General features: G+C 41.8%; 1 protein-coding gene across 1 annotated transcript in view; it reads right to left on the reverse strand.

Annotated features, from left to right (window-relative positions):
• PKHD1 (PKHD1 ciliary IPT domain containing fibrocystin/polyductin) overlaps positions 1–27867 on the reverse strand; it is a 404235-nt gene that overhangs the window by 253439 nt on the left and 122929 nt on the right. Inside the window, exon 36 of the mRNA XM_027126840.1 lies at positions 17395–17607. Within this exon, the coding sequence (XP_026982641.1) occupies positions 17395–17607 (213 nt within the window). The remainder of the gene's footprint in view (positions 1–17394; positions 17608–27867) is intronic.

Genomic DNA, 27867 nt, shown 5'->3' on the forward strand with positions numbered 1-27867 from the left:
AGAACTCTTCAGAAACCCAGCTCAGGTGTCTCCCTTCCTTTCTGTACCACAAATCAAAAAGAAAAAAAAAGAAAGAAAGAAAAACCATGTAAAAATACAGTTTAAAAAGCTCAGTAATTTACGCATATGCTTACAAGAAAAAAAGATTATGCTCTTGACTCGTAATTTAATACCATGTTTAACCTCTTTGGGCTTTCAACTTTGACCTGTTAACCAACAAACTACTCATTTACTCCCACTAATGATTTCTACTCATAATTGCACTTCCTACAAATTATTGTTCAAGCATTTCAGTGCCATTCATCCATAATTACACAGGCCCAGAGAATCATCTTGCCAAATGGTCATGGAGAGAAAGAAAATCATCTTTGTGGGTTAACACACTTTAAAATCACTAATTATCCTCTGTTTGTTTTGTAGGACTTCAATCGTTCAATTTATTCCAAGTGAATAACTGCCAAGACCTTTCCAAATCAGTAAAGGGCAGGGGGAGGGGAAAAGGGGGGTGGGGGAGAGGGAGAGAGGGAGAGGAAGGAAGGCAGAGAGGGGAGGGAGGGAAAGAGGGAGGAAAGAATTATTTCATCAAAATCATGTTCACATCAGAACAGAAATATAAAGAAATTCACAAAAGAATTAGAAATATTTTTCTCAAATACATGTAAATTATTTCCCCTTATTTCTGCATGCAGCTTCACCATTATCCATAGTAAAACAATGAATGCTATCTTTCCTTTTGTGTAGATGAACATCTGTCAAGCACTGGCAAGACAGACGTAAAGGGAACAGAGTCACTGTCCTCCAGGGTCCATGAACAGTACAGGAAATAAACAAAAAAATCACAAATGCACTCTGTTAAGCGTTTAGGCAGAGGGACACCCAGGGTCCGCCAGTGAAGAGACATGGAACACCTCACACAGAGGCAGGGGTTGTTTCTGGGAATGCTTCCCAGAAGACGTGACAACCGAGCTGGGTCTTGAAGGATAAGCCACGGTGGAGCAGAGGACAAAATGGGCAGAGCCCTCCAGGCAAAGGCAACACTGTGTACAATGGTGTTGGCCAACATGACACACTCAAATAACTGCCATAGAGGTGGCACGGCCAGAATGCAGGTGTATGGCAGGGATGGGGACCTGACGAGGGTCAGTGGGAATGCCCCTGGAAAGGTGAGCAGGCCCTGCCCTGGAAGGACCCCGCAGGCCCTCCCAAAGAGCTTAGAGTTTACTCCAAAAGTGGTTTGGAAACCACCAAAGAAATATTTCACATGACAACTAAGGAATCATACTGTTGTGAAACCAGCCACATTTTAAGTTCATAAGCTTACATATCAAACTGAGGGGAGAGAATCCTTAGAGAGAAACTGTATATACTGCACACTGGGGAGAACGAGAAAAGTCTGAGTCATGTCCTGAGCTGGGTAGGAGCCAGCCAGGGGGGAAGGAGGGAGCTTGATGTGCTCCAGGGACTGAATGGAGATGGGGGTTTCTGGAGCAGATGAGTAAGAAGCCATGGTGTGGCTGGGACAAATCATGCCGGACCCTCTTGGCCTGCTTTAAAGGAACTGAACCTTATTCAGAATAGTTACTTGATCAAATTTATGGTTTTAAGCGTCACACTGGATGTGGCACGAAGAGTAGATTGCAAGAAAGTGCATAAAAGTTAAGAGGTGTATGTAGAAGCCTTCTGCAGTTTGTAGAAGGCTAATGTAGTAGATCAGACAAGAAGTTTTGGAGGTCTGAATAAGAGTAAGGCAGGGGATCTGGAGAGGAGTACAAAAATTTGAGGTACCTTTTGGGGAATCAAGAGGACTGGGTGATTGGCTCTAAAGGTAAGGGGAAAGAGGTTAATAATGCCTCACAGATCCAGAGCTGATGCAAGTCGGTAGACAACAGGGACATCTTGGGAAAAAGATAACAAATCCATTCAATAAATATTTATTGAGCACCTACTGTGTGCTATGTGCCATGTGCTGTTCTAGGTACTGGGAATACAGTAGTGAGAAAAACAGTCAAAAATCCCTGCCCTCATGTACTTTATATTCTAGTAGTATTCAGTTTTAGACATACTCGGTTTTAGATGACCATTTTAGACAGGTTACATGTTAGATACTAAAGAGAATATCCAAGTAAAAAGTTGAGTCTGAAGCTCAGAAGAGACGTCTGAGGCTCGATATATAAAGAAATAGTGCATAAAGGTTAACGCTGGGAATAAGTGGGGTTTCTTGAGAGAAAGTACATATTATAAATGAAGAATATTCAAGACCAAGCCCACAGGAACATCGTCATTCAAAGATTGGGCAGATGAAGAGGAATGTAAGGGGATCAGAAGAAGGAAGAAAACCAAAAAATTGAAGGTATGCATTTACCCATAATTAAAATAATGCAGTGGAAGGAAAGTTTTAGTTCTCCATACACCTGCTTGAGGACTCATTCCTCCCCCATCTCCTTGCTCTTTTTTGTAATGTTTAAGCTCTGGGCATCTGCCCAGCATTTCTTGTACTTGAGCCCTGTTTCCCACTGTTCATTTCATCCATCTGCCAATAAAAGGTAGAGTAGCAGGATATGAGCTTTGAGAGGAAAGGGGTGGAGAGAAAACACTGGCTTTCTACTGTTTCTCAGTTCCCCTCCCCCTGCCAGCAGCTGGCCCAGATTCTCTGATCATATACTACCCCTAACAACAGCAGAAGGTTATAAGTAACCAGAGGAATTAGGAAAGGGCTGACTACTGCTGCTTACTCCACCTCGCATCTAAGCTGGCTCTCTCTGCTCCCAGAACCCACACTGTGCCAGGCCATCGTGTCACCTCTGGGCCACAGAAGCCACTCTCAGGGCAGAGGGACTTAGCACCCTCTGTCACTAGTACTCAACAGGAAAAGACTGCTATAGTAGAGTCCAAATGGGATGAGAGCCCAGAGAGATGTGCCCCTGACATCTCATGTTGAAAATGGACCTGCTTCCCCACACAATTATTCGTATACACAGAGGTCAGCTGCTATACTCCCCTTAGCCTTAGACAGAAAAGTAAAACACACTTTTGAGGGCTCACATAGGCCCTTAACCATAGGTTTATCAGCATTTCTTTTTCTTAATTGAAGTATAGTTGATTTACAATATTGTTTTAGTTTCAGGTGTGCAGCACAGTGATTCAGTTATACATATATATCTATTCTTTTTCAGATTCTTTACCCTTATAGGTTATTACAGAATATTGAGTATAGTTCCCTGTGCTATACAGTAGGTCCTTGTTGTTTATCTATTTTATATATAGTAGTGTGTATATGTTAATCCCAACCATCTTTAAACAAATGTATTCCAAGTTACAAACAACCAACTTAGAAGGGAATTCTTTGCACCCAAACCATTTGTGAATCGGAGGTGATCCAATTTACTTTACTTCAGAAGAGAAGACTGTGACATTAGCATTAATACAAGACTATCTGGCAAATCAAAGAAATGGAATGGAGGCATTTTGCGTGCACCATCTCCCTCTGCCCTTGAGACTCACTCGCTGTGATTTCTCTCTTGGATGAAGACAAACCCTGGCGGGGGAATCCCGTATGAGATTGGCTGTGTGTGTGCACTGCGAGCCTCCTGCATCCTTACTGGTCAATCTCCAGCAGTACTGATGGAGCCGTTCTCTAAATGTGCAGATCAGCTGGCTCCACACACAGCTGCTCAGCAAACATTTATGCCCTGCAATGAAAGACCTGGGTACCGCATCTGTCCCCAGTGCTAAGACGTCTGCCATTCTTTCGGCACAAAGGGTTAGACCAAGGCTAACCAAGGTTATTTGGATGGTGCAGTGAGTCCTACTATAACTGAAGGCCTTTTCTAGAGGTATGAAAGAAAGGCTAACTTTTTATTTTGACCAGTCTGAGCTTTACTGTTGCTACTATGATTTACAAGTGACTGAGAAGAATCAAAGGATAAAGTTCAAAATACCAAGGAAATCGTATATTGTGAGGTAAGTGGAAACATCTGGAATGCTGTTCCTAGCTCCTGTGTGAATTTCAGGCCAGTTCAACAAATGCCATTCTTAGGCCCTATAGAACTGTGCGGAAATTTCGTTAGTTAGAGGGGCAAGATAAAGACTTCTGACTTGGTCAGAGATAAAGACTTCTGTAGAGTATCTTTAACATCCACTTCTATTCATTGTCAAAAAAATATATAAAAACTCAGACATATTTCTGAGGAGACAGACAATTGTTCTGAGAATCATCGCTATGGATTATGCTGTGGAGTGGAGGTGACAGTGAAGAAAGAGCTATTTTTTAATAACATAATTTCTTTTAGAAAGGCAATAAATGTATAATGTTTAAAATAAAAATATAGACAAGCAAAAGAAGACAATAAAGGCATCCATGCTCTTATTACAACAGGTTAATATATGTCTTTTCTGTCCTCCTTTTCCTGTATTCATATGTTGACAAGATTTCATATACATATAAACAAAAATGCTATAATTCTGTACATACCATTTTGTGAAATTTTCTTTACTTAATGGAGAAGGACCATTTTTCAATTGTATTATATACTATTTAATATCATTATAACATCATAGTATCCCACTTTAAAAATCTGTATTTTATATACTAATCCATTATTTCTTCATATTCAGCTTTTTCTCAATATTTTTCTTTCATAAACAGTGAAGCTGTAAACATTCTTGAGCGTAATTTTTATGCATACTCATGATCATCTCACTAGTATAAATTCCTAAAAGTGACACTGCCATATCGAGGCATATGCCTAGGTTTACCCTGTTGATATTATTACCAAATTGCCTTACAGAAAGACTGCACATACTCTATACACATTAGCAGTATATGTGAATGCCCATTCCTCAGACTTTCTACTACTCTTTTTAATATTGGTGAAGTTGATGGTTAAGGGAAAAAAAATCACTTTTGTTTTAATTTGCATTTCTGTAATTACTAATGACGTGAAGATAGGAGAAAACTCATTAGAATAAAAAAGAATCTCTCCCTCCTTGTGAGCACAGGATAACCCAAGCCCTCTCTACATGCAGTCATGTTGGTCATTTGCATTAATTATACTGATATGTCTGTTCACACCCATCGCCAGATTTTAAATTTGTTCTAAAAAGCTCTTTATTTATAAAAGACATTAATCTGTACCTGTATCAAATAAGAATTTAGTGTCTGATAAAGGTAACATTTAAAATTCCCAGGGAAATGTATTAGCTTCCTATTGCCGCTATAACAAATTACCACAAAATTAGTGTCTCAAAAAAACAATGCAAATGTACTGTCTCATGGTTCCAGATGTTAGAATTCTAATATTGGATTCACTGAGCTAAAATCAAGGTGTCGACAGGGCTGCTTCCTTCTGGAGGCTCTGAGAAGAAAATCTGTTTCCTCGTCTTTTTCAGCTTCTACTGGCCACCTGTATCCCTTGGCTTGAGGCTTGTGGCTTGTGGCCCCTCCTTCATCTTCAAACACTTCACTCCTCTCTCTGCTTCTACCATTGCATCTCCTTCTCCTCTGACTCCTCCTGTGTCCCTCTGATAAGGACCAATGTGATTACATCGGGCCCATCTGAAATCTTTAATTTAATCACACCTGCAAAGTGTCTTTTGCCAAACCTGCATGGGTTCCAGGAATTGGGGTGTGAACATATTTGGAGGCCATTTTTCCGCATACCATAATTGCACTGTTGCATCAATAGTGTTGAGAAAATTGACCAACCATTTGGAAAAAAAAATTAAATAACTAACATACACTATATCAAAATAAATTCTAGATGGACTAAAGAAGGGGTTGGCAAACATTTTCTAGAAAGGGCCAAACAATGAATAGATTTTGGTCTGCAGGCCAGGTTGTCTCTGTTGCAACTCAGCTCTGCCATGGCAGCATGAAGCAGCCATAGATGATACCTAAACACATGGGCATGGCTGCGCTTCAGTAAAATTTTGTTTGCAAAAATAGGCAATGGGCCAGATTTGTCCCATGGGCCATCGTCTGCTGACCCTATATTAAAGACACTAATGTAAAAAAACAAAACAAAACAATAACAGTACCAGGAAACAAATAGATAAATTTTTATATAGTCTTTGTACAGGTGAGAATTTTCTAAACATGAAATCAAAGGAAGAAACCATAAAAGAAGATATTTGTAGATGTACCATTATAGAAATCAGAAAATGCCATAAAAAATACTGAACATAAGGAACAAACTGGGGAAGAAGCAGGTTCTTTGCACCCCTATCAAGAATACTACAAAGGGAGCCAAAAGGAACAAAGCCCTACTTAGAATCCCAAAATAACCTGAAAGAATTAAAATTAGGAAGAATGCTCCAGAAACCTGGAAGGAGTATCTTCTGTTTATCTTTCTGCCACAGGTAAACACCAGCTATGTGTATGCAAAATAACAGAAAGCCCATGTGCATCATAAGCCTATGAAGAGGATGGAGTGAATACTAGTTAACTCCCCTTCCGGGCTCCAGTTTCATCATCTCTGAGATGAAAGTAACAATCCCAGTCGTTCCTACTTCACAGAGTTGTGAAAGTTAAATGAGAGGAAAGAATGGGAAGCAGCTTTGAAAATTATAAAGTGCCAGGATCTTGGTAAAACTCCAATTTTCACAAATACTGAATATAATGCCCAATCCAGTGATACTCCTTCTTCAGGACCAGGCTGAAAGCAATACCATTAATAATATTGCTTTGATGATACATGTGGAAGAATTCTCTTTGAAGGAAAAATCACATGCTCCTGCCTTTGGAGCATTCCATTTACTTAACAAAGCTGAATTTCTTTTGGTACTCAAAAATGTAAAAATTGTAAAATCTAGACTACATTAACCATTTAATAAGCTAAAAGAAGGTTACTAAGGGCTTCCCTGGTGGCGCAGTGGTTAAGAGTCCGCCTGCCGATGCAGGGGACACGGGTCCGTGCCCCGGTCTGGGAAGATCCCACGTGCCGCGGAGTGGCTGGGCCCGTGAGCCATGGCCGCTGAGCCTGCGCGTCCAGAGCCTGTGCTCAGCAACGAGAGAGGCCAAAAAAGTGAGAGGCCCGCGAAACCACAAAAAAAAAAAAAAAAAAAAAGAAGGTTACTAAGACTGAAAAGCACCGCAGTGAGGGAGGAGTGAGGGTTGGAGAACACAGCAGGCGATGCAGGCAGAAACCTACATTAGAGAGGGTGCTATAACCATGTTAGAAATTTTGGACTTTCCCAGGGACAACAGGAAGCCACTAAAGGTTTTGAGCAGAAGCGTGATGTGAACAGATCTGTGAAAAGATCACCCTGGCTCCAGGGTAAACAATGAATTGGAGAGGGAAGAAAATAGCAACTAAAAGATAAACTACAAAGCTTAAACAATAGTCCAAGCACAAGTTCATGGCATCATGAACTAAGGTAATAGTCATGGAAGTGGAGAGAAGTAAATGAGTTACCCAAGAATTAAAATCAAGACCTAGTGATGGACACAATACGGGGAACGATAGAGATGGGGGTATCAAGAATGACAACCATGTTTCCAGATGACAGATTACTGAAAAGCAATAAACACCATCCCAGCCTTCTTACAATAGTGAGGCAGCTTCATCAAATCAAAACTGTAGGCATATAATTAATAATAATAATAATAATACTCACTGAGTAACTACTCAATGCCTGTCCTTGTGCTAAGTGCTTTACATGTTTTGTTTCATTTAAACCACCTAACAGCACCATGAGAAATGTTTTAGAATCATCTCTCCAACTTGTATATGGAAACTGAAACACTGAAGAGTCAACTTTTTCAAAGACCACCCGACAGTTAGTGGTAGAGATGGCATTTGGAGCCAAGCAGCCTACTTCCAGAGTCCTCACACCTAATGCTCATCCAGAGGAAGATGAGTGAGTGCTCTGTGACTGAGCAAGGCCAAGTTCATCTGGAGAAGATGCAGAATGTCAGCCAAGATCCTCATGACCTAGAAGGAGAAAGTAAACTACAGAAACCTTCAAAGGAAGACATGGATCTCCCTTGGAAAGCTTTGTGTCAAGACAAGAGGCTTGCTACTTTCCTGGATTATGTGTCTAAGATGTGATACAGGGTCAGTTATAGAAAATGGGATCCACTTTAGTAAAGGTGATGCGTCAACTTGACTGGGCTTTGGGGTACCCAGAGAATTAGCCAAACATTATTCTAGCATGTCTGGAAGGTGTGTCTGGATGAGACTAACATGTGAATCCATAGACTTCAGTAAAGCAGACTGTCCTCTCTAATGTGGGTGGGCTTCATCCAGTAATCCATTCAAGACCTGAATAGTACAAAAAGCCTGAGTGAGCTGGAACTCCTGCCTAACTGCTGAGTTGAGACACTGGCCTCTTCCAGGCTTCAGATTTGGACTGAAACTCTGGCTCTTTGGTTTCAAGCCTGCTGGCTTTTGAAATGCAACTAACACCATGGACTCCACTGGTTCTCAGGCCTTTGGACTCAGACTACAGCTACATACACATCAGCTCTCCTAGGTCTCAGCCTCTATAATCACATGAGCCATTTCCTTATAATAAGTTTCTTTGTATGTATATATATCTATATGAATGTATTTATAAATAGGTGAATTAGTGAATGAATAAGTCACTAGTCACTGTAGGCAGGGTGCTCTGGATAAACAGAACCAATGTGATATCTATATATCTGTATCTACATCTATCTATATACCTATCTATCTGTACGTATATATATGATATCACATTGGGTCTATTTATTTGGAGAACCCTGACTAATACAGTGACTTGTTCACTCATGACTAACACTGCCAAAAGGAAGTACAGAAAAACCTTTGGAACCATAAGGGCTTAGATAGGAAATTTAAGCCCTTATGTACTATTTTCATTACTTCATTCTATCAACGGTTAGAATTTTAGAAGGAAGTAGTTCACGGTTTTAAAACAAATCCATTTTTCTAATTTGAGAAATACCTTCCTAATTTATCTTTCATATGGTCTAAAGACTCTACTATACTACCAATATTTATAACATGCCAATGACTGATTTTAAGTCCCAGGGGATGGAAAATTCACTAGGCCAAACAAAGGGGAGGTCTCTATTTTTACTCTCCTCCCATTACAAGGATAGGGAAAAGGGTCCAGGAGGCAGCTCCCTGGTTTCTGCCTCCTATTCAAGAAAGGCCTGGAATAGGTGGGCAAGACCAGCTCTCCCCTGAGCACTGGCGCAAGTGTGTTCTCCTCTCTTCTTGGACTGACTGGCTATGCTGGACTTGTCTTCCATCAAGGGCAAAGTCCCCAGTGTCTTGTGTGGCCTTAGGGATAAGGAAGGAATGCAAGCTGTTGTCCATCCCCTTCATAGCTTAGTCAAGAATTAGTCACATGATACAGCATTGCTCACGAGAGGTTCTCTTTGGCTTGGGCCAAACCATAATATGCAATAGTGATGCCTTAGCTGGCCATTCCCTGGGATGTATTGATACATATTTACACAAGAGTGGCCAGTCCAGATCAAGATCCATGTGGTCCTGAATCCCCTAACTAAAAACTATCTTACAAAGCAACCTCATACTTTCAATAACACTTTCTAAATATAATTGAATCTAGAAAATATCACAACACTGTTAGATATTTTTTAATTCTAAATTTTCTATTAATTGTGTTTCTATCAATAGTGAATTTGGTTTTGCTTAGTGAAGTAATTGATTGGAATTTTTCTTATTTTCCTAGACAAACTAAACAGGTTTGAAATATCCAGTAAAATTTTATTAATTTTCTCCAAATTAGTAAAAGTCAGATTGTCAAATATTTTAAAAGTAGACAAGTTATTGTTTTTACTTGCTCATTCTCTTATTCTGGTTAGATAACACACCTCTAATTTTAAGGAATCATCCTCTCTCAGTCTCAGACCATGTAGTTCTGGGGGGTCTATCATACACTTGCTCCATCCCAGCCAGTAAGAGCACCACTTCCCCAGCCACGGTAGCAGCTTCAGTGATGGTCTTATGACCCAAACAGGGTCAAAGTTAATCCTGAGTCTTCTGCTTAAGCTTTTCATTCAGTTATTCACACAACATATACTTCTTGAAAGCCTACTGTGAGTCCAGCCACTGTTGTAGGGATTAGGATATTGTCAATAAAAAAAAAAAAAAAAAAAATGAAAATCCCTGCCCTCATGGTACATACATTCTACTAAGGAAAACACTAGAATAAGTACAATAAATATCACAAATAAACTGTATATAATATATTAGACAGTGTTAAAAGCCAAACGGGAAAAACAAAGGGGGTGTGAAATTTTGATGAGGGGAAATGTTGAAATTTGCTCAGAAATAGTCATTGGAAAAGAGCCCTTATTTCATCTGTAGCCACAGGGGCCTATTTCTACCTCTAGGAGTCAGATTGGTAAAGGAAGCCAGTTCAGGAGAAAGCAGAACCTAGAGCTGCAGAGAAACAAAGGCCTAATGACTTCATCGAAACACCTGGACTCAGCTGTGCCTCCAGATGTTTTAGTTTTATGAGGCAGTAAGTGCCCTTATTTTTTGTTCGAATTGGGTTTTCTGTCACTTGCCACCAAAAAAGACCTGACGAATGCCAAGATGTTCAGGTATATATAGAAACTTAAAGTATCTTATAATGTGTTTCTAAGTGGGATTCCTGCTGTACTTGGATTATCGGATAGCTAGAACTCATTTCTAATTAGCATTATACATTTACATGTAAACACCTTAAATGCTAAGGACCTTAAAAACAGCATGTTCACTTTAAAGCGTTTAAATGAGCTCCTTAAGGTGTGCTTTATACTCTGAATGGAAGGAACCCTTTCTAATCCATTGTTCCAAGGTCACTCTTGTCCAGATCAAGCAATTACAAATTCTAAGTTATCTCAGTTAAGAATCAATGAGATTTTACCAGACATGTTTCTTCTATTGCACATATAGAATAGCTGTATTTTGGATATTTTTTTTTTTTTTGAAGCCTTGTTAGGCAACAGAGAAAATTTCTGCCTCACTTTTGTTGGTGGTGTTGGTTATATTTTCAGAGACACATAGTTAAGGACCAATCCTCAGGTGCTCTGAATAGAGAACCAGTCATTAGTCACTGGCCATCCTACATGCTGAGGGTTCCAAGTCCACCAGAACCACGCTCACCAGCATTAACTTGACTGAGTAATTACCATCTGCCCCAACATACCAGCTGACCAGAACCGCCGTGCTGGACTGAAGTGTGTTTGAATTTAAGATTACAGAAAGCAACGAATAGGTTTTTAATTTTTCTTATCCTTCTTCCTCTATTTCTCCTTTCACTTTGATCTTACTTTCTTCCCACCCCTAAATCAAATAAAACCACACACACACACACACAATAGCTGCTTTCCCTTTCAACCTAACATCCTTTTGCAGCACCCTTTCACATATGTAGCACACTGTTGAGCATAGACTTCTAGTCCCCCAAACCCACCAAGAGGACCCAGGCCAGGGACAAAAGATGATAAGCACCCACACTGTATGTGAGCCATAAACAGACAGGGAGTAGACATTTCCTTGGGGCTTTTTTTTTTTTTTTTTTGCGGTACACGGGCCTCTCACTGCTGTGGCCTCTCCCGTTGCGGAGCACAGGCTCCGGACACGCAGGCTCAGCGGCCATGGCTCACGGTGGCTCACGGGCCTAGCCGCTCCGCAGCACGTGGGATATTCCCGGACCGGGGCACGAACCCATGTCCCCTGCATCGGCAGGCGGACTCTCAACCACTGTGCCACCAGGGAAGACCCCTTGGGGCTTATTTAAAGGAGGCTAACTAACTCCGCCATCTGAGCCATGCCTGGACAGCCCCCAGCCCCCAGCTACATGATCAACCAAGAGAGGAAATTCAAAGAAGTTCTCAGAGATGGGGGTGAGTCATTAGCCTCAGTGAACAGCCATGGCCTTTTCCTCTCCTTCCCATACAGGGAGATCTGAGGCTACTTCTCTCCATTTAAGCAAAGAAAAAGGGCTTCAAATGTACCAGTCATACAGTTGCCTGCAAGAAAAGAAGACTGGCTTCTTTTTCCCAGGTTGGATGTCTGCATATGCAGCACATGTGTGGGCTACCCATGCTTATCTGAGCAGGGGAGAGGAGACTCAGAGAGAGAACAGAGGAAAGGGTGCTGAGAGGAACCTCTCTGGTGTCTAAAGATTTGTAAGTTTCCTCTGGATCAAGTGGATTCTGGGGAAGGTAGCTTGACTTGAGCCAAATTTCTGGTGGAAGCTAAGGCGACTGCAAACCCAGGTGGGGCTTCCACACTGGAAAACAGTGGGAAGATTTCCTACAGGACTCCAGTGGTCGAGGAGAGAGAATCAGCAGTCAGCCAGTATTATCCAGAGAGGCAGCAATGCCCAGCAGAGGATACAACTGCATGGTTCAGTAAAAGGCTGGCCAACCTTCTTGCCTCATCTTTCTACCTGCCCATCACCCACCTCACATCTTCCACTTGCCGAGCACATGCCTCACCTCTTCTACCTGCCCCAGCACCAGCACCAAGAGACCACAAAATAAGAAGGATGGATCATATGGTAATTCTATTTTTAGTTTTCTGAGGAACCTCCATACTGTTTTCCATAGTGGCTGCACCAACTTACATTCCCACCAACAGTGTAGGAGGGATGTAAGCTATTATATATAGGATGGATAAACAACAAGGTCCTACTGTATAGCACAGGGAACTATATTCAATATCCTATGATAAACCATAAACCATAAGAAAAGAATATACAAAAAGAATGTGTGTGCATATATATATATACATATATACACATACACACACACATATATATGGTGAATCACTGTACAGCAGAAATTAACACAGCATTGTAAATCAACTATATTTCAATTAAAAAAAGAAAAAAGATGAGCTACTTGAGTAATTTTTAGTCACTATTTTAGCAAAAGAACTCTTTCTTCCAATGAAATATTACTTTAACACAAATTTAAGCTAGAGATAAAAGCAATGAAGCAATTACTTGAGCAATTTAAACCTTTATAGCTTGATCCTCAAATACTTCATTGTTGGCAGAACCCCTGAAGTTCCCCCAGGAAACATACAGATTTTGTGGAGCCCGGTAGGAAAACCACTGCCCAGGACACACGTATCAACTCCATGCACACAATATTGTGCTTCCAGACAGCCTGATACCCTTTAGCAACAGAATATGAGTGTCCATAGACAGTACTCATAAAAAGCATGGAGTTTACATACAGATATTTGGTACTTTGAGAAGGGAAGCAAACTGTATTTAAACCTGCTTATTTTAACTCCTTTTTTCCTATTTATTCCTACAAAAGTCTCCTGTTCATAACATTATACTAGTGTTTTCCTCAACCACGTTCCCACATTCTCGCTTTTCCCAGAAACTTCCATTTATATTTAATGCCTGATCTTGCAATTTCTTGAAAAGGACAAAGACAGAAGTCCATTCAAGGCCAGAAGACGGCTTTTTCTCCTAAGAAACTGTCAGCCAAATTTCTCAGGGAGGAACTGGAAATGAAGTGAGAGACATTGATAAATTTCCCTTCTGAACAATCAATAAAAGCCCCACCATCCTGTTCAGACTCCCACTGTGGAAGCAAGGGCTGTAATTAGATTGTCAAAAATTCAACTTGCCCAAGCTGACAGCGACCCCCTTGAAAGTGACATGTGATTGGCACTCGGTCTGGGGTGGTGAACCTGTATTGGCAGACAGAGGGTAGGGAGCAAAAAGCACGAGTGAAATTTCCTCATTGAAAACAGCCCCCCAAACCCCACACTGATGAAGAATCTGCGACCCTTTAGTCATATTAACATAGCAAAGTGTGCAGCTGACAACTTACTAAGCCATCTAATCTCCACCACAGATTCAGAATCCAGCCTGCCCCATCCACTCCCAAACCCAGAAAAAGAGGAATGTCATTCCTTCACGACCTCCAAAGCTAAAACCTCTCTCTTGCTGTGATGAAGAGGTAGACAAGAACATGAATAAGGAGAAAAATCTCCAGACAGAGATGGACCCGTGCCAAATAGAAGTCCCTCCATCCCTCACCCCTGAAAGAAACTATGAGATCATAGGCACAGGGGACTCACTGCTTTGGGGGAAAAATATCATGAGAATAGCCATAACTAATAGTGCTGGAGTGTTAACCGTGTGCCAGATACTTTGGAGCAGTTCACAAGCGGTAAATCTATGAGGTAGGAACTATGTTTTCCTGGTTTTATAGAGATTGATTTGCCCAAGGTCTTAGTTTATGAATAGCAGAACTAGACTGATTTCTGGCTCCAAAACTTATATAAACCACTAAAAATAGCGTTTCTCCACGTTAGTCAGTGGGCCCCCTGAATCAAATCACCTGAGGGTTCCACTGAAATGCACATTCCTGGGCCCACGCCAAACCCACCGAGTCAGACTCTGGAAGTGAGGTCCAGAAACCTCTATTTTTAAAATCTTCCTGAGAAGAGGCTTCCATGCACTAAAGTCGGTGAATCTCCTCCCTACAGCATCCTGGGAAGCTGAGTGAATGTTGGGTCTTTAGGGACCTTCTGGGGGCAAAGCAGTGAATCAAGTTGCTCACTGTTTTGCATACTTGACAGCAAGAGAAAATTAGTTTTTCCCTAAAGCCCCAGTGTCACTAGACCCACCTCTGGCCCTGGGAAAAGGCCAGTGAAATTACGTAACGATTTCAACCGTGATATACCACCACGCCGCCAGAGGGGAAGTCTGTTTGAGACTTCAGGTGGTGAGGGAGAGAGAAGGGAGAGGATTGATGGACCTCAGGCTGTGACTGGGATTCCCTGCCAGAGAAGGCAGAAGGGAATCCCTCTCACCCAATGGCTAAGCTCTTTCCTACACACTATTTCTCTCAAATGGATGAGATGCGGCAGCATCACCTCAATGAGGAAAACAGCTTGATTTTGCCTGTGTTCAACGTGCAAGCTCTGTGGTTCATGAGAGATTCTACTCAGGCCTATATTGACAGGGCTGTGGGGAAATGGGTAAAACAGCCATTGATGACACCCTAGTCCTGGGAATACAGGAAAGGAGAGGTGGAGGGAGAGGAAGGAGAGGGGAAAAGAGGAGAGGAAGAGTGTTGGGAGAGGAGAGGTGGAGGGGAGAAGACAGAAACGAGGGAAGCAGGGGAGAGGAGGTGTCTGCGCTCTCAGTATCCAGTAACGTCACCAGGATAAAGTAGCAACGCTTGTAACTTCCAGAATTCTCAGAACACATTAGAAGTTATCTACTTTGCTTTAATTGCCCCATCTTAATTATAAGCAGTGGTCCCAGGGATTTTCTTAACTTGACATCTGTTAAAACACAAAGGTTAGGAGCACAGGGTACATTTACAATACAAGCACATAAAGGTATATTTGTAAACTCTTTTGCTGATCCTTCATAATAGAATGTGAGGAGAAAAAGGGGCTGGAATGAAAGAAGCCGAGTAAAAGAATGAGGAGAGTTTCATTCTTCTTCAGGTGAATTTCCATTTCGAGCAAGAGCTGTGCCCTCTGCATCTTAGAGGACAGTGGCTCTCAAACCAGAGGATCCCTGTTGAGCTGCAGGATACTTCAGACGGCCTATGGGCTGGTTGAAACACTGATCTGTGCCCTCTTGTTCTCCAGCTGTGTTTTCTCAATGGTAAACAGCAGCACATTGGGTTGGCGACCTAACTGGCTGTTAGACTATAGCAAACACTTGAAGACCATTGCTGACCTGTGAATAGACAGAAGCCCCTCATGGATCCTGGGCTACAAGATCGATATAAGTGCTTGATGAGGGATACAGGAAGAAAAAGGTCCTCCTTAGAAGTAGAATACAAGAATCAATATTGTAGGTATTTTGAATTTCGGTCTAGATAATTGTGGGTTTTTTAATCCTTACAAAATTTATCCCCAGTGTGTATCACTCTGGCTGGTCCATGGTCAACAATTAATAAACGCTTGATGGGGCTTCCCTGGTGGCGCAGTGGTTGAGAGTCCACCTGCTGAGGCAGGGGACACGGGTTCATGCCCCGGTCCGGGAAGATCCCACATGCCGCAGAGCGGCTGGGCCCGTGAGCCATGGCCGCTGAGCCTGCGCGTCTGGAGCCTGTGCTCCGCAACGGGAGAGGCCGCGACAGTGAGAGGCCCGCGTACCGCAAAAATAAAAAAAATAAATAAATGCTTGATGATAAGATCTCACTTCCTCTCATAGTAAGCCAAAAAAGGCAAAAGAGGGCTTTTAGTAGACAATGATTGAGGGCCACAATTTGTGATGGACAGAGCCTTAATGGAGCAAGAAGGGTGACTCCTCAGCATAGCCACATGCCATGCCTAGAATAACTACTCTGTGATAGGTGGCAGGGTCTTATTTTGCTACGTCAGCACAGAAATTCCAATGTAGAGAATGTCACATTTTCTGGAGATCGGGCTACTATCTGGTGCCCACATTTCTGATCTGACTTTGGCTCGTGCTATGTAATCAAATGTATATAAGCATCCCCTGAAAGACACTCCAAGCTCATCATGTTATACTTACATTTTCTAGTTGATACTAAGGATTATTCTCGCACGTTTAGTAATTTCCTGAATCTCAAGGAAAATAAAAATGTCCGTTTTGCAAAGTGGGATGAAGTTATCAAAAGGCAAACGAAATTGTAGCAGAAACACATTATAGTCTAATTCCTATTTTTTCCCAGGAATCCATAAACACCAACCCACCTGTAACAAAATTCTAGGTAGAACTCTAACTGAACCGTGTTCCCAGCGGGGTGAAAACAGCAACAACAACAACAAAGTGAAGTTGTCTCTGCTTTGGGCTGCCACCAGTGTACACAGCCATGGGTATAGGCTAAGTAACAGTAAGTAACCATATTGGTTGGTTTTCACTAAGTTAAACTGCAGCTGCAAACACAGGTCTCAGTGGTTCATGACAACAAAGGTTTATTCCTCACACACATACATAGGAGCAGTATGCAGCTCTGCCCAAGCTTAAGGAGCTACCCCTATCCCTATGGGGGATGGGCTATTCTCAAGCAGAAGGAAAAGAGAAAAATGACCAAAGTATCACAATGGCTCTCAAAACCTCTGCTTGGCCATGCAGTACATCAATTTCTGCTCACATTCCATTGACCAAAGCAAGTCCAAGGCTAAGCCCACTCTCAGCGGGACAGGGAAGTATGGTCCACCCACGGGGAGGCACTGAAAGTCACCTGACAGTGGGCAGAGGTGACAGAAAGGGGGGCAAATAACTGAGAACCACAGTACACTCTGCCGTGAGCATCATCACAGTCAATATTCCTTATTTAAGGAAACAGTGCTCATGCTGTAATTGACTTTGTTGCCTCTGCGACTAACAGCCAAAGAGACGGAAGTAGTTTTATCATTTTCCCCATTGTCTGCACCTTGGCTAGACACACACAGCTCTACCTCAGTTCCTCTGGTCAACTGCCTCACTCACCATGCAGGGAAAGAGTTCCATTCCTCACAGCCAGGAACTTGACTCCATACGGAAAGAAGGGGGTAGAGTGGGAACTCCCGTAGAGTTTGATCTGAGCTTTGCCTTGGAAGGGCTTGTCCTCGGATCCAATCCTGAGCTCTCCACCATCAGAAACAAGGATGGAGTGTGCTCTGAGCTCGATGGGTCCTGGGTCCAGGAAAATCAGCTTTCCTCCTAATAGCCAAAGAGAAGACAGTCAGTCTCTGGGAGAATGAGGCTCACTTCCTTTTGACAGTTCCAATGTCTGATGAAATCCCCTTCATTTATGTGCTTCTGCTGAAATTTAGACTCATTTTATCTTGCCTTCTCTTCTAGAAGCACAGTTGAGTGGATCAGACACCCAGAAGCAGAAGCACTATATTACTAATCTAGCTTAGGATAGCTATCACAATTCACAGCAGCTTTATTTGTAATATTTTTAATGACAATAACCTAAATGCCTAGAAATTTAGGACTGGTTAAGAAACGAGAAGGTCACCGTTTTTACCATGTAACAGCAGCTTAGAAAATTAAGGTTAAAAAAACTGGGAAACAGTAAATAGGAAATAGGAATAGAAGAAAATATGCCAAAATTATAAGAATTACAGTAAAAGGAAGTATAATTAGGAGGCACTATGAAATTTTTAGCACTTTAGCTGACCAACATCTATTATCCTTTTCTTTGGACAATAGACACTGATTTCCACAAGGAACTGTTCTGCTCCATTGAATAGAGTTGAGTGGGACTGTCAAACATGGTGTCTTATCCTACCATCAACTGAGTCATGTACCCAGGCTTCAAAAGGAAACCTGGAGCAAGCAAATCTCCCTCCCCAGGCTGGAGAAAATAGCATGCCTTGGCCCCTTACCCACATATATTTTCCTTCATAACGCTTAGCATCAGACATACCATATATTTACATGTTTACTGTCTGCCCTCCCGCCCCCCAGGAATGCATGCTTCATGAGGGCACTTATCTGCCTTATCCACTTCTACGTTCCCAGTGTCTAGAACAGTGACTGGCAGAAGGTTGGCACTCAATATATAATTGCTGAGTAAATGAATAAATGGTTATATCCTTTTAGAGTATCTGTTTTAAGTACCTGAATTTCCTTATAGACACACACACACACACACACACACACACACACACACATACAAACACACACATACTCACTCCCATTTTCTCAGAAAGGATACTGTTATGACATTGAATCAGTAAGTCCACACATTGTCTCAATGAGCTAAAGGTAAGCCTGGAATGCGGGGGAGGCAAGTGGCAGAAGTGGCTCAAAAGGTAGATTCCACAGGAAGAAGGAGGATCACGGTGAGGGCCAGTGAAGAGCAGAGACTCCATCTGCTAAATGGAGTCCTGAATCCAAGGTACCAAATCCTTGAGTTGGATTGTTGTTTTGTACTTAAACACATGCTGGAGGTATGAGAGGGAGCGAAGAAAAAGGCCAAGATGAGTCGTTTCTGTTATCTCCATCTTAGTACAGAGATAGTGACCAATACAGATGGAGGCCACTCCTCCCCTGACCTTCTGTTCTAACATTCTCTTCAGCTTTCCTTGGCTCCTTTATCTTTGATCCTAAAGCCCGAGCCACACACCATCAATAACAGTCACAGAGTGTTTACTTGGATTCAACCTCTTAAAGTGCTCTTTCCTTTCAGCCACATTTTAGAACAACACGCCCCCGTGGGTATCCAGTTTCACCATCTATAAATCGTCCATGGCTAGAACTCTTCCCTCAGAGATTTGTGGTGAGATTTCTTGAAATGATGCTTATAGATCCCTGGTCCTGGGTCTGACCTAGTAGACACTGAATGCCGTGGTGTAAGAGCCCTACTAGACCACCTCCTTCCAACACCTCACTCTCCGTTGTCCTGACGTCCCTTTTCAAATATGGCGTAGAGATCACAGTCTAAGGTAATCGACCCAAGAAGCAACTCTCCTTTAGTGACCTAGAGGCTTGATGCTTGAGTGGCACCAGTCTGCTCACCAGACTTCCAAAGGGCCTGCTGGCAATTCTGACCTTAATTTTCCCTTCCATTGTCATCACAATGACAAGAATAATCATTAGAAATGCAATCATATCACGCATCCTGCTGTGAACAAGAGGGAAGAAATGTGACCTGTGGTACAGGCCACCTTCTTGAGTTCACTAGAACTTTTTCACTCACAGCCATGTGTCATTAATGTCTCAACTAATTATCTTCAACTGGTGGACCATGGGTTGGGCAATGGGTCCCACCATTATGAACAGTCAGGAAATCTGAATCTGAACCGAGATGAACCAGTGATGGAGACAGGATATTGGATCAGGTTCCTGTCCCCTCTGCTACTGACCTCTGAATGACCCTCAGTAAGTCTCACAAAATTGCTGGGCCTCGGACTACTCAGTTTCCAAATCTGTCCCACTCACTGCTGAGGGATGGTCTGTTTGCCCCTTGGCGATGTGCAGAACAGAATTGTTCGTTCGTTCGCTGAGGCTCCTTCCAGCTCTAGAACATTTGGCATCTGCATCTGCAAAGATGCAGTCAAGTGTGCATTTGACACTGATGGAGACAGGGACCTCATGTTCTCTCGCCACCACCTACCCTGCAGAGAACTTTGAATATCACCACCTACCCTGCAGGGAACTTTGAATACCACTTGAGGAAGGGATTACCTGCACAGTCAGGAATTCAAACGAGATTATGGGGAAAGCAAGGGAGCTGACATGTATTAAGCACCTACCATATGCCAGTACCTTTAGCTATGTTGTTTGAAATGACCTTCCAAACAAGTCCAGGAGGTCGATGTCACGCTCCATATTTCAGAGCAGACAGTGAGCTGGGGAAGGCAGAGCGAGCATTAGAACCAGACCACCTGACAGAGGCACTCACGCTCTCTCCACTTTGCAAACCCTCCCAAGTAGCTTTTTCATTAATTAGGAAATTAATTTCCATTAAGTATTTCATTAATTTCATTATTTATCATAGTTACTTTTAAGGAAAAACACGTGTTAACCTAAGTAGCTTTGCCTATGGATTGTTTATATATGGTTTATTTTAATTTTGTTAATGTAGATATACCTCGCCTCATTCCGAAAAGGATTTGAGGCAGACTACAAGGATTAGTGGGTACATTTATAACCTGGGTTTTGTCCCTTATACCATCAAGCAAAATATTAAATACACTGAAGCAAACTGGTAGAAATCTGAAAATGTCATTTACTGACAGGAACTAATTATGACGCTAATGAAGGGAGAAAAGCTCAGCCCCAAAACATGAATGACCTGTGTTGTCAAGAGTACTATAAATAGGACTAATTAGTTAATGCAGTAATCGCTCTTCCCTGCTAAAAAGCCTTTCCTCCTTACTTTATCAGTGGCAGGTACGTGTAAGAAATCTAGGGAAAGGAAGAGAGTTTGATGCGGAATTCAGGTAATTTTGGTTGATACGTGATAACCAAGGCGAAAGTTCCTTGGTGTGGAAGAACGGAAAGTTTATATACGGCAGGCTGCTTTAAAGGATAGTTATTTGAGTATGGGAGGGCAGTGGGAGGACTTTATTTCTCCACTTTATAGAGCTCAACCCCATTTCTGAAAGCTGAAATAAACAGCAGGGCTGAAATCAGCCTTTGGCTGTGACCCTTACATTGCTTGTTATGATTGTTCATGAAAGCTGAGTATGTCCCACGAGTGACCTTGGGTAATTTTATAAAAATCAATCAACCATCATTATTGTTACTTCCCCTCCAAAATAAATAAATGAACACAACTTTTTACATGTAATCACTTCTTCCCATTAAACATCTCTTTTATTTCTTTTAAAGGGAAGTAAAAGAGATTTTAGCAGCTAGCTAATGTTTGCAAAGTACATCAAAACCTGCTTTGGGCTAACCCTACAATTAGCCATCCTCTGTAATAACCGCAAAATGATTCTGTTGTATGTGTGTGTGTGTTTTAAAGAAAAACAAATACACAGTTCTAGCTATTTTCCCCCTTACAGAAAACATTTAGAGTATAAGTATTTTACCTTACAAGAATACTCCTCAAAAGAACTGGGTATACCTTCTACCCCGGTTTTTTCCCTCTAGTCTCTTTGGAACCCTCCCCAGCTGTGCCTTTTCCTGGCCACTCCACCAAAACTGGTCCTGTTGAGGTCACAAATGACAACCACATTGCTGAATCCAAGGCGGGATGCTCAGTGCTCACCTTTCCTGAGCAGCCAGCAGCATCTAACATACTTGTTTACTCCTTTCTTGATACTCCTTCCCCTCGCCCACCGAGCACTGTGCCCTCCTGGATGGCCTCCCACCTCCTGAGCCTTCCCTCCTGACCTCCTCTGCCTGATTCCTCCTGCTTGTCCCAACCACTGACACTTGGAATGTCACAAGACTCAGTCCCTTGATCACTTTTTTTCTCACCTTGTCTTAAAGTTTTAAACCCCATCATACGCTCATCGCTGATAACTCCCAGATTTAAATCCCTAAGGCCCACCTCCGCCCTCAGCTCAAGGCTCATCGCCCCAACTGCTACTTGACATCTCCGCCCGGATGTCTCAAAGGTTTCTCAGCTTAGCACATCCAAAAAGTGAGCTCCTCGTCTTGCCCCACAGTCCTTCCCTTTTCCATAAATGGCAACTCCATCCCCTCTTTGCTCAGTTTGAAAGTCCTTTGCTTTGTTTGAAAGAGTCAGCGTTCACTCTCTCTCACACCACAACCAAAGCTCCAGGGAATTTTGTGCATTCTTCCTTCAAAATATCCCTGTGAACCAACCCCTTCTCACCACCTCCACTCCTATCACTGGGGTCTAAGTCACCCTCATCTCATCCTCAGGTAACTCTAAAAGCCTCTTAACTCAGCTCTTTTCTTCTGCCCCTGTCCCCACCCCAGGGTCTACTCTTAAAACAACAGTCACTGTGATTTGTTTAATGTAAACTTTATCACATCACTTCTCTGCCGGAAATTCTGCACCGGTTCCCAACACACACAGAGTCAAAGCCCACCAAACCCTGCAGCGCTGGACCTTCATGGCCCCCTCTCCCTCTGCTCTCCCCGGCTCACAACCCTCTGCCTCCGTGACCCTCTTGGTCCCCTGACTCACAGTCTTTGCCCTCACTGTGTGCAAGTCCCCCCAACCACCACCAAACCACAACCCAGCTCCCTGTCCACCTTCCCTGCTGCATTTTTCTCCATGCTGCTCAGAAAATCTAACAAAAAATACAACTTGCTGACTTGATTGTTTTCCTTATGGAAATAAACTCCATGAGAGCAAGAATTGTGGTCTATTTCATTCAGAGCTGCAGCCCCTGTGCCTAGAACAGTGCCAGGCATACAGGGAGCTGGGAAAGTGGTCACTAAATACGTGTGGAATAAATAGAATTTGAAGTTACAGAAGTGAATGAGGTCTCCCTAGACGGACACGTAGAGTGAGAACACAAGAGAGACAAGACTGTCAAATAGTATTTAAAGACTAGACTCAGGAGAGGAAGTAGAAAGATTTTTGCATGTGAGTCAAAGAAACAGGTGAATTAGGAGAAGAATCAGAAGGTTGGGGTGGGTTCCTGGAAGAGCTTTAAGAACTGGGGAAACTGGTAGATGATGATGGCAAATACTTAGTGTCATTTTGAGGAGGATCTGGGGGAAAAGGGTGCAGAGCAAGAGTGTACTTGGTTAGGACGTACATGCCAGGTGATGAAATGAACTCGGGGGTAGTGACTTCCATTTTAAGCAGACGGAAAGCCAGAGATGAACGAAGGCAAGATGCAGGGAGAGCTCTGATGACCCCCAATTCATTAGATCAATCTGCATCACCAAACTAGATCCTTCCTTTATTCAAAGCTTGAACCTAAATTCTCAGATGTAAGTTATCCAATTTACTTATCTATGTGGCTGAGCCTCCATTCAGCTTTTTGTGTCAACTCTGAATAATTCCTTAAAAAGTTCAGCATCCTGTATTTTGTTACCTTTCCAGTAATTCCCCAGGGGGAGCCTGTGGAATTCCCTCTCCCTGGAGAATTAGAGATGATCATCCATTCAGGGCGCACGGGTCCTGCTCTGCCTGGATTGAGAAGGGCAGACTCAGTGACTACACGGAGTTGGGGCGCTGTGCTACACCCTACTGTACCCTACGGCACCGTGTTGCTGTGGAGGTGGGTGTCAGGAGAAGGTGAGGAAGAGGAGGCTAGCATTCAGGGAAGGCAGCCACAGCCCAGAGCCTGCGTTCTGATGGGGATGCACAGAGCTTCCTTTGTTGGTCAGATCCGGATTAGGCTTTTGCCTGATCCACTGGAGCAGAGCCTGGAAGCTTTGAGGTGGGCTTGTCCCCGGCCAGAGAGGCGGAAAATCAATTTGGCTGGCAAATGAGATCCCCCAAGAGCTCAGTGCACACTCCATAATCTTATCCACTAGCAGCTCTGGAAACAAATGCCTGGGCCCTCACATATTCATGGGGGAGGTGAGGCATAAATCAGGCTTTAAGGATTGGGGCAAAGGCCATGGACTTTCTGGCTGGCTACTAATTAATCAAGCACAGAACACCTCAGCCTAGCAACCTAGGAGTGAGCCGCACACGCACAGGCTACTGCCGCTTTACTCAACTCTATTTTCAATTAAAACAGATACCAAATGCAATTCTCCCCTTTAGCCGATGCTGCTTATGCATCCCCCTGTTCTTCCTTTAATTAAAAAACATGCTTATTGCAATACTTGCCAGAATCACTTTAATGGTATTTTAATTGTAAGGTCTCTGCCTGATTAAAAAAAGAAAATATGAACCAGAAAGTGTTTGCAAAACTGTTCACAGGATGCAAGAAAAGAATCACACACCGCCCTGAATGGATGCCACATACTAATTCCTTAATTAGCCTGGCACTGCTAGTCAAGTGGGCAACGTGGAGGAAAAAACATATCGGAAATAAAATCATTGACTCAGAGCCATGAACAATAGGGAGGAATCGTTTTCATCAGCTCGTATTTCCCTTGTAGGAGAGACAACTGCATCTAACTAAAAATACCATACTCAGGACAGGCCCAGTCAATGTGGCCAGACAGATTTTTTTCCACTGTTCTTTGGGAAAAGAGTAGCTGGGCCAAAGACACATATTAATCAAACTATCAAAAATTAAATACAAAGAAAACATATTAAAAGCAGCAAGGGAAAAACAACAAATAACACACAAGGGAATCCCCATAAAGTTAACAGCTGATCTTTCAGCAGAAACTCTACAAGCCAGAACAGAGTGGCAGGACATATTTAAAGTGGTGAAGGAGAAAAACCCACAACCAAGATTACTCTACCCAGCAAGGATCTCATTCAGATTTGATGGAGAAATTAAAACCTTTACAGACAAGCAAAAGCTGAGAGAGTTCAGCACCACCAAACCAGCTTTACAACAAATACTAAAGGAACTTCTCCAGGCAAGAAACACAAGAGAAGGAAAAGACCTACAATAACGAACCCAAAACAATTAAGAAAATGGGAATAGGAACATACATATCGATAATTACCTTCAATGTAAATGGATTAAATGCTCCCAGCAAAAGACACAGACTGGCTGAATGGATACAAAAACAAGACCCATATATATGCTGTCTACAAGAGACCCACTTCAGACCTAGGGACACATACAGACTGAAAGTGAGGGGATGGAAAAAGAGATTCCATGCAAATGGAAATCAGAAGAAAGCTGGAGTAGCAATTCTCATATCAGACATAATAGACTTTAAAATAAAGACTATTACAAGAGACAAAGAAGGACACTATATAATGATCAAGGGATCAATCGAAGAAGAAGATATAACAATTGTAAATATTTATGCACCCAACATAGGAGGACCTCACTACATTAAGCCAAATACTAACAGGCATAAAAGGGGAAATCGACAGTAACAAAATCACAATAGGGGACTTTAACACCCCACTTTCACCCATGGACAGATCATCCAAAATGAAAATAAATAAGGAAACACAAGCTTTAAATGATACATTAAACAAGATGGACTTAATTGATATTTACATGACATTCCATCCAAAAACAACAGAATACACATTTTTCTCAAGTGCTCATGGAACATTCTCCAGGATAGATCATATCTTGGGTCATAAATCTAGCCTTGGTAAATTTAAGAAAATTGAAATCGTATCAAGTATCTTTTCCGACCACAACGCTATGAAACTAGCTACCAATTACAGGAAAACATCTGTAAAAAACACAAACACATGGAAGTTAAACACTACACTACTTAATAATGAAGTGATCACTGAAGAAATCAAAGAGGAAATCAAAAAATACCTAGAAACAAATGACAGTAGAGACACGACGACCCAAAACCTATGGCATGCAGCAAAAGCAGTTCTAAGAGGGAAGTTTACAGCAATACAATCCTGCCTTAACAAACAGGAAACATCTCAAATAAACAACCTCACCTTGCACCTAAAGCAATTAGAGAAAGAAGAACAAAAAAACCCCAAAGTTAGTAGAAGGAAAGAAATCATAAAGATCAGATCAGAAATAAATGAAAAAGAAATGAAGGAAACGATAGCAAAGATCAATAAAACTAAAAGCTGCTTCTCTGAGAAGATAAACAAAATTGATAAACCATTAGCCAGACTCATCAAGAAAAAAAGGGAGAAGACTCAAATCAGCAGAATCAGAAATGAAAAAGGAGAAGTAACAACTGACACTGCAGAAATACAAAGGATCATGAGAGATTACTACAAGCAACTCTATGCCAATAAAATGGACAACCTGGAAGAAATGGACAAATTCTTAGAAATGCACAACCTGCCGAGACTGAACCAGGAAGAAATAGAAAATATGAACAAACCAATCACAGGCACTAAAATTGAAACTGTGATTAAAAATCTTCCAACAAACAAAATCCCAGGACCAGATGGCTTCACAGGCGAATTCTAACAAACATTTAGAGAAGAGCTAACACCTATCCTTCTCAAACTCTTCCAAAATATAGCAGAGGGAGGAACACTCCCAAACTCATTCTACGAGGCCACCATCACCCTGATACCAAAACCAGACAAAGATGTCACAAAGAAAGAAAACTACAGGCCAATATGACTGATGAACCTAGATGCAAAAATCCTCAACAAAATACTAGCAAACAGAATCCAACAGCACATTAAACGGATCATACACCATGATCAAGTGGGGTTTATTCCAGGAATGCAAGGATTCTTCAAATATACGCAAATCAATCAATGTGATACACCATATTAAGAAAATGAAGGAGAAAAACCATATGATCATCTCAATAGATGCAGAGAAAGCTTTTGACAAAATTCAACACCCATTTATGATAAAAACCCTGCAGAAATTAGACATAGAGGGAACTTTCCTCAACATAATAAAGGCCATATATGACAAACCCACAGCCAACATTGTCCTCAATGGTGAAAAACTGAAACCATTTCCACTAAGATCAGGAACAAGACAAGGTTGCCCACTCTCACCACTCTTATTCAACATAGTTTTGGAAGTTTTAACCACAGCAATCAGAGAAGAAAAAGGAATCCAAATTGGAAAAGAAGAAGTAAAGCTGTCACTGTTTGCAGATGACATGATACTATACATAGAGAATCCTAAAGATGCTACCAGAAAACTACTAGAGCTAATCAATGAATTTCGTAAAGTAGCAGGATACAAAATTAATGCACAGAAATCTCTGGCATTCTTATACACTAATGATGAAAAATCTGAAAGTGAAATTAAGAAAACACTCCCATTTACCACTGCAACAAAAAGAATAAAATATCTAGGAATAAACCTACCTAAGGAGACAAAAGACCTGTATGCAGAAAATTATAAGACACTGTTGAAAGAAATTAAAGATGACACAAATAGATGGAGAGATATACCATGTTCTTGAATTGGAAGAATCAACACTGTGAAAATGACTCTACTACCCAAAGCAATCTACAGATTCAATGCAATCCCTATCAAACTACCAATGGCATTTTTCACAGAACTAGAACAAAAAATTTCACAATTTATATGGAAACACAAAAATGGCCAAAGCAACCTTGAGAATGAAAAATGGAGCTGGAGGAATCAGGCTCCCTGACTTCAGACCATACTACAAAGCTACAGTAATCAAGACAGTAAGGTACTGGCACAAAAACAGAAATATAGATCAATGGAACAGGATAGAAAGCCCAGAGATAAACCCACACATATATGGTCACCTTATCTTTGATAAAGGAGGCAAGAATATACAAGGGAGAAAAGACAGCCTCTTCAATAAATGGTGCTGGGAAAACTGGACAGCAACATGTAAAAGAAAGAAATTAAAACACTCCCTAACACCATACACAAAAATAAACTCAAAATGGATTAAACACCTAAATGTAAGGCCAGACAGTATCAAACTCTTAGAGGAAAACATAGGCAGAACACTCTACGACATAAATCACAGCAAGATCCTTTTTGACCCACCTCCTAGAGAAAT

The sequence above is a fragment of the Aethalodelphis obliquidens genome, unplaced genomic scaffold, assembly GCF_003676395.1.
Source record: "Aethalodelphis obliquidens isolate GAN/ISIS:26980383/991018 unplaced genomic scaffold, ASM367639v1 scaffold31, whole genome shotgun sequence".
NCBI classification, from domain to species: Eukaryota; Metazoa; Chordata; class Mammalia; order Artiodactyla; family Delphinidae; genus Aethalodelphis; species Aethalodelphis obliquidens.